The sequence below is a fragment of the Durotheca rogersii genome (assembly GCF_024521655.1).
Source record: "Durotheca rogersii strain YMJ 92031201 chromosome Unknown GGS23scaffold_4, whole genome shotgun sequence".
NCBI lineage: Eukaryota > Fungi > Ascomycota > Sordariomycetes > Xylariales > Xylariaceae > Durotheca > Durotheca rogersii.
Window position 1 is genome coordinate 599,540 of NW_026251235.1, and position 11,367 is coordinate 610,906.

At 58.8% G+C, this 11,367-nt stretch overlaps 5 protein-coding genes across 5 annotated transcripts; 1 reads left to right on the plus strand and 4 right to left on the minus strand.

The window, feature by feature from the left end:
* The first annotated feature begins 541 nt into the window (after positions 1–541).
* On the plus strand, positions 542–1,877 carry GGS23DRAFT_356409 (aldolase). The gene has a single exon (XM_051513194.1). It carries the CDS (start codon positions 787–789, stop codon positions 1,729–1,731), a length of 945 nt encoding a protein of 314 aa, XP_051374531.1. The 5' UTR covers positions 542–786; the 3' UTR covers positions 1,732–1,877.
* Positions 1,878–3,138, minus strand: GGS23DRAFT_356408 (NUDIX hydrolase domain-like protein). The gene is made up of 2 exons (XM_051513193.1): positions 2,654–3,138; positions 1,878–2,419 (listed from the first exon to the last, which is right to left on the minus strand). The coding sequence occupies exons 1-2, from the start codon at positions 2,754–2,756 to the stop codon at positions 2,025–2,027; spliced, it is 498 nt and encodes a 165-aa protein (XP_051374532.1). The 5' UTR covers positions 2,757–3,138; the 3' UTR covers positions 1,878–2,024.
* Positions 3,139–3,314: 176 nt separating this feature from the next.
* Positions 3,315–4,831, minus strand: GGS23DRAFT_616934 (uncharacterized protein; the record flags this gene model as incomplete). Its single annotated transcript, XM_051520818.1, has 1 exon — positions 3,315–4,831. Exon 1 carries the CDS (start codon positions 4,188–4,190, stop codon positions 3,315–3,317), a length of 876 nt encoding a protein of 291 aa, XP_051374533.1. The 5' UTR covers positions 4,191–4,831.
* On the minus strand, positions 3,910–6,096 carry GGS23DRAFT_554250 (uncharacterized protein). Its single transcript, XM_051515522.1, has 2 exons — positions 5,352–6,096; positions 3,910–5,279 (listed from the first exon to the last, which is right to left on the minus strand). The coding sequence occupies exons 1-2, from the start codon at positions 6,004–6,006 to the stop codon at positions 4,615–4,617; spliced, it is 1,320 nt and encodes a 439-aa protein (XP_051374534.1). The 5' UTR covers positions 6,007–6,096; the 3' UTR covers positions 3,910–4,614.
* A 604-nt stretch (positions 6,097–6,700) lies between these two features.
* On the minus strand, positions 6,701–8,532 carry GGS23DRAFT_603337 (deoxyribodipyrimidine photo-lyase; the record flags this gene model as incomplete). The annotated part of the gene is made up of 2 exons (XM_051519465.1): positions 6,701–7,250; positions 7,304–8,532. The coding sequence occupies 2 exons, from the start codon at positions 8,530–8,532 to the stop codon at positions 6,701–6,703; spliced, it is 1,779 nt and encodes a 592-aa protein (XP_051374535.1).
* Between the last annotated feature and the right edge of the window lie 2,835 nt (positions 8,533–11,367).

The following is an 11,367-nucleotide window of genomic DNA, read 5'->3' on the forward strand; positions in this document are numbered from 1 at the left end:
TACCAGCAAATGCAAAGCATACTCGTCTAGAAATCAGTCAATAGTAGGCACAGCATGGCAGAGTGTGGAAGAGCCCGACTATCCCCTTCGCCCGAGGAAATTCATCCAAAGACCACCCTAAGTCGCGCAAAATGCAGTCAATCTATGCGGCCAAAATTCAGGACGCGGGAAGATGTCCACCACGGACGCGCGCGGTAATAGGAGCGCTAGAAAGTGTCGCGATCGCATCATCTCACACCGGGCTAAGTCTGCCAGGCATAACTACAGGACGAGACCAGTTAATTCATCCGCCATAAGCGTGCAAGCCAGAGAGCTAGCTCACAGAGTATGATAGCCCTGGTTTCCGTGAGCCGAGCTTACCCCCGCAGCTCATCGTCAACCCCTGAGAGACTCAATACCTACAGCCAAAGTAGAATATCGTCTGTCGGCATAAGCATCATGAGCCATACATACGTGTATAACAATCACTACATTCCCTGCCTTCCGATAGGACACCCCCCTGGCATCCAGGGTCTGCTTGGCGGCGCCGAGAGCGGAAGGCCAACAGGGAAGCCCATCGGCTCAGATGCACCGAACCCTACCACGCCACCCGCCCCGCGCCCCGCGCTGCCCCGACCCCGGTCGGGTATATTACCTACGTCTGGCTATAGCGGCCGCCGTCGTCGCAGGAGGTGGGAAAGAATGATCGGAACCAAGTAGAGGCCCTGATTCTTCAAAAAAACAAACGAAAGGGAAACGTAGAGGCTTCATTCTCTTTGTCGATCGTGTTGTGCGATTTCTTTTACTATGGCACTCCCCAAGGTTCCCCCTAGCGGCATTTGGGCGCCGGCCGTGACCTTCTTCGACCCCGAGACCGACACCCTCGACACCGAGTCGCAGGCGACGTACTACGCCTACCTCTCGAAGTCGGGCCTCGCCGGGCTCGTCATCCTAGGAACCAACGCCGAGACCTTCTTGTTGACCCGCGAGGAGCGTCGGACGCTGCTCGAGACGGCGCGGCGCGCGTGCGGGCCCGCCTTCCCCATCATGGCCGGGTGCGGCGGCCACTCGACGCGCCAGGTCCTAGAATTCATCGCCGACGCCGCGGCCGCCGGTGCCAACTACGCGTTGGTGCTGCCGCCGGGGTACTTCGGCAAGGCGACGACGGCGGCGGTGGTCGACCGCTTCTACGCCGACGTGGCAGCCGCGAGCCCGCTCCCCGTGCTCGTCTACAACTTCCCGGGCGTGTGTAACGGCGTCGACCTCGACTCGGCCACGGTCGCGCGGCTCGCCCGCGCCCACGACAACATCGTCGGCGTTAAGCTGACCTGCGGCTCCGTGGCCAAGATCACGCGCCTCGCCGCCGAGCTGCCCGCCGACCGGTTCGCCACCTTCGGCGGCCAGTCCGACTTCCTCATCGGCGGGCTCAGCGTCGGGTCCGCCGGCTGCATCGCCGCCTTCGCCAACGTGTTCCCCAAGGTCATCTCGCGCATCTACGCCCTGCACCGCGCCGGCGAGCACGCTGCTGCCCTCGCCCTGCACCAGAAGGCCGCGCTCGCCGAGCAGCCCTGTAAAGCTGGCATCGCCGCTACTAAGTACGCCGTCGCTATCCACTCCGCCAAGGCTGCCGGCATCCAGGACGCAGCCAACAAGCTCAAACCCCGCCGGCCGTATCTCGAGCCGACCGACGCGGCGAAGGCTGAGATCGCCGCACAGATGGCAGAGCTAGCCGCCATCGAAAATAGTCTGTAGGCAGACAGAGGGAGGGAGAAAGCCGTAGTAAGAGTGTGGCTAGATAGATAGACGGGTAGATTACTAGTTTTACCAGCCTCCGGCACATAGGACACACGTTGAAATTGTGAATATCAAGAACGTCGCGGCTGCTTCTGATTTAGAGCAATATTATCATCACTCGGCGAATCGCCCAAGAAATACCGCAACGCGCCTACGCACGGCTATACCTATCCGTAGTGAGGTGCGCCCCGTAACCTCTCTAACGCAGTCGGAACACCCCCGTCAACCCCCTGGCGCCACCAACCGCGCGGCTATGTGGGGAGGGAGAGGGGGAGCTGGGGGTAGTCGCGGAGGAGGTTGCGGACGGGGAGGAAGCACCTGTTGTGGGCCCACTCGGGGGCGGCGACGTCGTCGGCGTCGTCGTGGTGGGCGCACCACAGGCGGATCTCCTCCCAGCTGACCCAGTACCAGCCCTCGCACTTGTCGGGCTCGCGGACCGCCGGCTCCGCCGCCGCCGTCGGGTCCTCCAGCCGGCACGCCACGAACACCGTCACGTAGTGCCGGTCCGCGGCGAACACGTCGTTCGTCACCGCGGCCACCCCCGCGCCCCGCACCCGCAGCCCCGTCTCCTCCGCCGTCTCCCGCTCCGCGCACCCCGCCAGCGTCTCCCCCGCCTCCAGGTGCCCCCCCGGAAACGCCCACGTCCCTGCGAAGCCGTCGCGTTAGCGAGCGGTGGTCTCCGCGCCTCTGTTTCTTCCTCGTTTCTCTTCTCTCTTCCTCTCTTTTCTCTTGCGCGGCCGGGAGGGGGAGGGAGAAGGGGAAGGGGGAGGGCAGTACTTCCGGGTGTCTGCGCTGACGGATGCACGCACCCGTCGGAGGTGGGTACCCGGCCGGCCAGAACGACCTCAAAACTACTACTATAAGAAACGGAGCTCCGTACCTGCGCCGTGGCTGCCCTTCCGCCTTCCGAGCAGGAACCGCCCCGCCGCGTTGCGGATGAGCGCCGCGACGCCGACGCGCGGGTGGACTGGTGCCGTCGCCATCGCCTTTCCTGCTCTCTATTGGTATTTTTTTCCGAGGGAAGAAGTGATCGTCCGGCAGGAATTCACCGTGGATGGTTGTCTGATTGCAGCGGCTAGCTTAGGTAACGTCCTGGGTGCGGATGTTTTTTGCTGACCCCTTAGCGAATGCGTCGGTGGGAAAGTTAGGGTTCCCCAGGCCGGCTCAGGGCGGCGACAGTTACCTAGCTATCCAGCGGTATCGGCGGCAACACAGTGTCGATTTTAATGATGGCACGGTACTTGTCACTCAGGTTTGACAAGAAAGGGGTCGACGTGGAGTGTAGAACGTAGGTGGACATGGGTATGACTATATGCTACCACAACCATGGGTTTGATCCAGAGTCGAGTCACGATATCTGTGAACAGGCTTACGGAGACAAAGCTAATGGCATCAATAAGGCCTAGTGGAAACCTCGGAAGTATGGGGGGATTTCAAGCGAGAGAGCGATGGCTAACTGCTTGTTGAGTGGAATTGCCATGCGATCTGCCTGACACCCAGAAATAATCTCACTCATCCTCTCCTCTTCCGGTAGAAGCCACTCAGACGTGGTACAAAGCCCAATTCACCATCGCGCCTGGGTCATCGCACCACATGGCCCCGGCCGCTGCCAGGGTGACAACCTGCCCGTCCTCTGCGTCCCTCTGACGCGCAACCCTCGCCATAATATCCCCTGTCGCAGGCCGGTGCCGGTGTCCTTCTCCATTCCTACACCCGGCTCCCCCCCCGCCCCCAGTGTCCATTCCATCATCGTTTGCCACAAACCGCCAGAGAGCCTCGTTGACCACATCCATGACGTCCTGGGAGCCGACGCGAATGCAGGCCCTCCCATCACCACCGTCGGCCCGCGGGCCCCCATCGCCGCACCCCTCCCCCGTGCCGTCCGCCGCCGTCGACGCATTCGGCGGCAGCGCCGCGCTGAGGACGCCGAACGCGCAGGCACCGCTCTGCAGCAGGCGGCGGGCCGGCGTCGCGTTGCGGCCTCCGCCGCTGCGCGCCGCGTCGTAGCGCCAGTACCCGGCCGCAAGCCCCGGGACGACGCGGTCGGCGAGGGCGGCGCAGTCGAGCGCGGGCGGCGCCGCGCCCGCTGCCGCCGCCGCCCCCACGTCGACGAATGAGCTCGCGCCGCAGAACGACGTCTGGCCCTCGCGCGCCCCGGTCGTCGCTACGTAGTCCGGCGGCGGCGACAGCGGCGAGCGGGCGTGCGGCAGGGGCGCAGGGCACCGGGGCAGAGAAGAAGAAGAGGAGGCATGGGAGGAGGAAGAAGACGACTGGTTCCCGTGCAGCTCCGGGAGCGCCGAGATCGCGGGTCCGAAGGGCGCCCCTGAGGCCCCGGGCGGAGGGCTCTCCGCGGGAGGGGGCGCCGCGCTGGAGAGGGGCCAGAGGAGGGATGGGAGTAGCGTGATGGTGAGCTTCATAGTTGAGATGGTGGTAGTATGCGAGGTGGCGTTGGTGACTCTGAAGCGTATAAACGGCGCGGTGGATTTCTATGGGCTGCTCTGGTGCGTGTATTAAATACCAGTTGGTCGTGGGCGGTTTATGTGCGACCTGTCGCCGGTCTTGTTTGCATGGTGACAGAATCGTGAGTCGGAGATGTGACATGTCCGATAGCCGCTGCAATTTCTCCGATACTCCTCGAATTGCAGCCGAACGGGAGGTAGTAGTCACGGCGGCCGCACTGCCTGAGTCATTGGTGATAGAATATTTATAGTGCCGGTATTGACCGTCTGAGCACGTAGGATAACTTGTTCTCGGAACGTATCCGTGGGAACCGATGAGATCGCGATTTAGGGAGGCCAGTTATGCCGATGACCTATAACTCGAATCTTGAGGCTCTCGCATTTATAACCTAGATTTCTTTGACCTCTTTGCGTATTCTCTTTCCTCCGCGTGCATCTCCTTCCTTCCCTTAACCTCAACTTCCTTGACATGGCCCTTAGAAAATCTCGCCAAAACAATGTTTTCCCAATCACCGCCCCTGCCGGTCGGCTCGAGCTCCGGGCCGGGCTTGTCGAGGCCTAATATCACCCTCTGGTCGCTCCGCCGTACACCGAGCGAGATAGGGCAGAGGACTTTATCCGCCCAAGGAATCTGGGAGGTATGATGTGCCGCGGCCTCGGGGTCTGTAGCCGTAGGCACCGTAGCCAGGAAGCTCTTCAGCTTCTCTCTCTGCGATCCGTAATGGGCGGCCAACTCTGACGGCCCAGGCGCATCGGGGGGGGGCCCGGTCAGGAACCGGGAGAGGACGTGCAGCAAGTAGTGCTGGGGCGGGAACAGGGTGATCTCGCCCCTGCGCTGCCGTTCCAGCCACGTGCTCGCCGCGTCGAAGCGCGCCGCGTTGATCTCGACGCCCCCGTCTGGGGTTGGGACGATGGCTTCGGACCGGGCCGCCGCTACGACGGGATCGTCGCTGGTGGAGAGCGGGAGCATGTAAATGTACATCTGCGTGGTGAAGCGGCGGGGCAGCGCTGCAGGGGTCACCCACCTAGTAAATGGCAGGAGGTTCGCTGAGCCATGTTAACGCGGCTGGCAGAGGAGACGGGGATGGCCTTGACGGCGCGCGGCGTTGGGCGGGTTACCTGTGTCTGCGGTGCCGCCGACTTCCTGAAGCCATTGTACGAAACGGACGCTATTGTCGTAGATCGATTTGCGCGCCTGGTCGCGTTTGGCACTCGCGATATTCAGGAGCGCCTCTCCGCCGCCGGCCTCCCGCGCAAGCAGTATCCCGCACTCCTCGAACGTCTCCCGGATGGCGGCGAGCCGGTACGGCTCCGAGTCCTGGTGTCTCTCCGCCTTTCCGGGTTCAGGCACCTCTCCGTCGTGGAAGTCGGAAAGGTTTCCCCCCGGGAATACGTGCGCGGAGGGAAACGCCGACGATGTCTGCACCCTATGGAGCAGCAAGATCTGGTTTTCGGGCGACAGCAGAATGACACTTGAACTCGGCCGCGGCTCCTGTGGCTTCTTCTTCGCCTCCGGTGCCGAAGAAAAATGCGCTTGGGGTGGCATGATAGGTGACCTAGTAGGAGGAGTACGTCGCCTCGCTAAGGGCCCGGAGTGCAATGCAGCGCTTCTCGGCACCCTGCACATTTGTATGGGGTAACTCTCGGCGCGAGTGGAGATGGCTCGGCGATCGCGGGCGCTGTAGGGGAGACTCCGACTTGGAATAATACCCGTCCGGTGTGCCCGAGCAGACCGAACCAGCCGCGGAAACGAATGCGGAAGAGATAATAGCATTGAAGTCCTTCTTTCGATATAGGTGCGGGTGGTGGGTCACAGTAAACAGTTGGGAAAAGGGGCGGGCAAGGGATCACGGGTGAGATGCCACAGCATGCTGAGGTCTAAATAAACCTCCCCGTAACACGCACCTATTGGATCTTATTGTTACGTAAGAGAACCGTCTCTTGGGCTGCTTACGTAATCCCACCACAACATGCAACGCGTTGCGCAGACATGTTGGGTACAACCTATTCCAGCGAGAAGCGGCAGTTTTCAGAGATATTCGTTGTACTTGGCTTCTAGAGTTGACACTCTGCCGACCGGTACTGCAGAGCCCGGGGAGAGACTCTGACTCGCCAGCTCTTTCTACCCTAGGGAACGGTAGAGAGGGGTGAGGGACACGGCTTATAGCCTTGACAAGAGCTCAAGAACATGAGTGCTCGCCCAGTACAGGGGATGGGGATCAATTATATTACAGCGTCCGACGTACAAAACGGTGGCCAATCAAGTAAATTTAGAGTTACCAGTCGACGGGCACAAATGTGCTTCTAAAATGCAATTGAGGGTTAGAGGACAGGGTACCCTTTCGGATCGTTCCATGCGTCGGAAGGTCTGGGTACACTAATGTTTTTACAAAGTAAACCTTGTAGTAGGTATACAAAATTCTGTCTCAGAATGTGCTCCCCCTTAGATGCACCAGCACAATGAGCGCTCATGGACCGTCCCGCCCGAGGCCTTCCTTGTACATCTTCAGGGCGCGGTCCCTGCTCTCCTTGTGATGGACGACCGGCGGCGGGTAGCCCGCCTGCTTGGCCTGGTCGGCCGCCCCGCGATAGTAGGGGTCGTGGATAGCCTTTCCTTCGACCGCGGCAAGCTCGGGGACCCACCGGCGGATGTACTCGCCGTCGGGGTCGAACTTCTCGCTCTGGAGCGTCGGGTTGAAGATGCGGAAGTAGGGCTGCGGGTCGACGCCGACCGAGGAGCTGAACCCCCACCCGCCGTTGTTGGACGCGAAGTCGCCATCGATCAGGTGCTCCATGAAGAACCTCTCCCCCATCCGCCAGTCCAGGAGCAGGTCCTTGCACAGGAACGAGGCCACGATCATCCGGCACCGGTTGTGCATCCACCCGATGCTCCGCATCTGCCGCATCGCCGCGTCCACGATCGGGAACCCGGTGCGGCCGTCGCACCAGGCCTGGAAGTGCGCTGAGTTGTACGACCACTCGATGTCCGCGTAGTCCGGCCGGAATGGCTTGTACATGCTGGTGTCGCGTTAGCAGGGTTGACTTGCGGATGCGTAACAGCGAGAGCCTACCAGACATACGGCCAGTGGGCCAGGATGTGTTTGTAAAAGTCACGCCACGCCACCTCGCTGATCCAAGTCGTGATCCCCTCGACGCCAGCATCCAGCTTTTTCGTCTTGTTGCGGTCTCTGGCGGTCCGCACCGCCGTCCTCGCACTCAGCGTACCGGCGGCTAAGTAGGCCGAGATCGAGGACGTTGCGGCTTCGGCCGGAAAATCGCGGCGTTTGCCGTACCGGGCAATCTTCTCGTCGCAGAATTGCTCCAGCCGATCCTTCGCTGCTTGCTCTCCCGCCGGCCACATGGCGTGAAGTCTCTCGGCGTCCTCCTCCGGAAGCCTGTTGGGCTCGGGGACGTCGGGCACTTCGCAGTCGAAGAGTGCCTCCAGCTTCTCCCGTGCTGCCGACGGGTTTGGGGCCGGGGGATCAAACGGGACTAGCAGCTCCGGATTCTGGTGGACGTGCGCAACCCAGGACCTGAACCATGGTGAGTAAACGACGTACTGCTTGCCAGCACCCGTCTGCAGGGCGCCGGGCGGCACGACACACGTATCGTGAAAGAGTTCCGGGGCGATGCCCCTCTCCGCGCACAACTTCACCATCTTGACTTCGCGTCTCAGCTCGTCGACCTCATACTCGATGTTTGCGAACAAATGGGACGCGTCCCATTCTTCCATAAAGTCCACTATGCGCTCGGGGATATCGTTTCGTTTCTCGACCGTCTCGATGTACAGAGGGATCTCGAGAGCGGCGAGATCGCGCTTTAACTCGTGGAGAGTGCGCGCCACGAAGTCTACTCGCACGGGGGCCGTCGAGTGTGCCTCGAAGTCCTCGGGGCTAACGATGTAGATGCAAATCAAGGGAACGCCGGCGGCTTGGGCCTTCTGGCTCGCCTCCCACAGAGCGCGATTGTCTGCCACCCGCAGATCGGCCTTAAACCAATGCATCACGGCATCCCTCACTTTTATTCCCTCACGCGTCTTGGCCGTTGCCTCCAGCGCGGCGTTTAGCTTCTCGATGGGGCGAGGGATCTCGTTGTCGTTGTAGGCTTGAGCGCGCGCGTTGCTCATCTCCGGAGGGTAATATTTGCGCAGAACGACACCGTTCTCCTCAGCTTCGGCCGCAAAATGGTGAGGCCTGTGCAACGGATCGGTCGCATCGCGGTCGACTCTACGTCTTTTGTTGGACGACTCGGGCGCAACCTTGTCCGAGACGTCTCGTTTCGCAGTCCGTTGTGGTGGCATCTGGAAACGATGGGCACATCGAATCCTCAATGGGGACGTCGAGAAATTTAATTGACGCGAAACGGCGAAACGCAGGGACAGAAGGAGACGGGGCGAGCAGGGCGGAGAGCTGCAAGCAAGGGATCGAAAATTCGCGACGGGAAGATGGCTTAGAAGGCTGCACGACATCCATCTACCTATTAGCAGTCGAGTGATGGGAATAGAAGAAGGTGAAGAAAAGAAGGCTCGCAGAAATATGCGGTCGGGCCGAGGGGAGATTCATTTTTAAAGACGCCGGTGGCTGCCCCCTTGTTTCTTTTCCCCGATATCGCGTGCGTCATGATGCTGTGAAGATCGATCTGACAGCCGGTCGATCTGCGATCCCAGGTCAGATGGCTTGGCGGCTTGGCGGCTTGGCCGGCTGGGATGATGGTTGGCGGGGATGTTCAGCCCTACGAGCCGCAAATGCAACGCCAAAACCGTAAAGCAACGACGACGGCCCACTTGGCTGAAAGGACAGGAAGACAACGGTTAACATAGACCATACGATATATTTGTTTCCTTTGCTGTGACGAGAGACGAAATTCTGGTTCGACGATTTCCTGTCGAAACCTGGGCGTGATATAATCATGTCACGTCAGTTGGTTAACTCCCATCATATCACCCAGCAACCACCTAGGAATGCAATGGACACCTAGGTAAAACGCTGGAGAAGAAAATGTCGATCGGTACAATCAACGCGAGAAGGAGCCAGAGAAAGTGTAGGCAATAGGTAGAGAAGCTCGTACACTATCGGTAAAAATAGAGACATCAACAAAGGATAAGATTTTATAAAAAAAATCCTCCTGCAGTAGACCCGCCAACTGTCCCCCAGTACCCCCTCAGCCTGTTGCGGGAGCGGAGCCGGACCACTTAGTATGTGCACACCCAACTCCTCACAGCGATTTGCACCTTTAGGACAACCAGGTCTTGTAGGAGTAGCGCACGGAGCGAGATTTTAACCCACAGCTGTCAGTTCCAAGGTAGGAGGCCAGGCCAGCTAGACCACTGTGCCCCGCGAGGTATTCTTCAGACAACAGTATATGTCTCACCCGCAACAGTGGACCCTTCTAGGGTCTTCTGGGGCCACTATGCCTCGTTGTATCGACGAAAATATTTCTCTACATATCAATGACAAGATGCGGACGAGACGCCTCGGAGGCGGCCACGGAGGGATACGCCTCGAATAACTCTTCGGCAAAGGGCTAATCCTACGTAGAGGGCAGCCTAGATAGCATAATATGGACGAACATCTAGGTTACCTATTTAGGAGGAATAGCGTGGGCACGCTGTAAGGGGAACCTGGATGGGAACAGGAACAGCCCAGCTGTAATAGTAGCTGGGGCCAATAAGAAAGAGATGGCACTTAGGGAGGCATAACGGGAAACGAGTGAATTCAATCAAGTAAGTCTATAGTAGGCATTGTGATAACTGCAGGTTCAAGTGTGTACGATGAAAATATTAGTGTGAGACCCATTTAAACACTCATCAAAAGGCCTGCATGCCCTATTCCCACCGCACCACTGCACTCTATGCACTAGCCGGCTTTACATTTATTTTTCTCCTTTCTCGTTATTAGCTCCCTGGTAGTCAATCAATACACGCCTTGCAAGACGAGACACTTCTTCGGCACCTCGCATCGTTCGCTCCGGGCACAAGCCGCCGGTTAGCACGTTGCTTGGAATTAGCTACGTGACAGAGGTGCATCTTCTGCTTACTCGAGGCGCGCTCCCTTTCACTCCCTCAGTGTGGCAGTCTACTCTCTATGCCTACGTATAAGATGAGCGTTTCTGCCCAGGCCCAAGCTGGGGAACATTTGCGGAGTGCGAGAAGAAGGCGGGAGATTGACTTTGCTAAGATGGGCGATGACACGAGAAAGAACAGGGAGATCCCAGCCGGAGATCAGAGTATCGGAATTGGGTAGTTGTCCGTAATGAGACCAGACGGCGGACGTCTAAACTTAATTGTCCTTTTTTCCTCCCCCATCCCGCTCTCCCTTTTCTTCGGCGTTGGAGAGGCCCCGTGCCAGAGGAAAGGTATAATGAAAGAAAATGTGCTAAGCCCCCCGAAGCTTATGTGGGACAGTTTTCCAGACGGGGCGCAGCGGAGTAATCCTCCGTATAGCACTCAGTATTTCGCATATATATCTGGCGTGGGACGTGCTGCACTTGGAGTAGTAACATTCACCTGGCCAACGTCGGGATCAAGTTGGTGCTGCCATACTGGGGCATTCGCCGTACAGTGCGTCCGTCCAAGCTGCGGCACCCCCCCCCCCCGGCAACCGTCCTGTTTAGCATTCGATCGTACAGTGTGGCTATATAACTTATTGTGCCATTCTCTCATCGATCGTCGAGTTATAACACGAAGCACGCCGTCCTCAAACAGCTAATATTTTATAAGATAAGGAGGTACCTAACTAGACTGATTTCACTGTCTCTTCCCCGTCTCCTTCACTATAAAATCACGGGCCCCACCCACGTCCTATCCACCTAACTTCCTACCCCGAAAATATCATTCACCCATCTGTTCATCCATATTTGCCACGCGAAAGACCCGACTTCTATCGGTATCGTGGACACATCGCAACCTAACTCTTAGCCAAGAGGCATTCCACGCTACTTGTTCCATCGGAAACCTGAACGGCCATATCCGCGGCCTCGATATTCATAAATCCACATCCATAACCCTCGTCACTCTCATATCCATCATTTCCACCACCACCGCTCCCCCTGCGACCTCCTACCACTAACAATGTCGCACATGACCGCAATTTCGACTCAAGAAGACACAATGACTCGTGTAGCACAACTAGACACG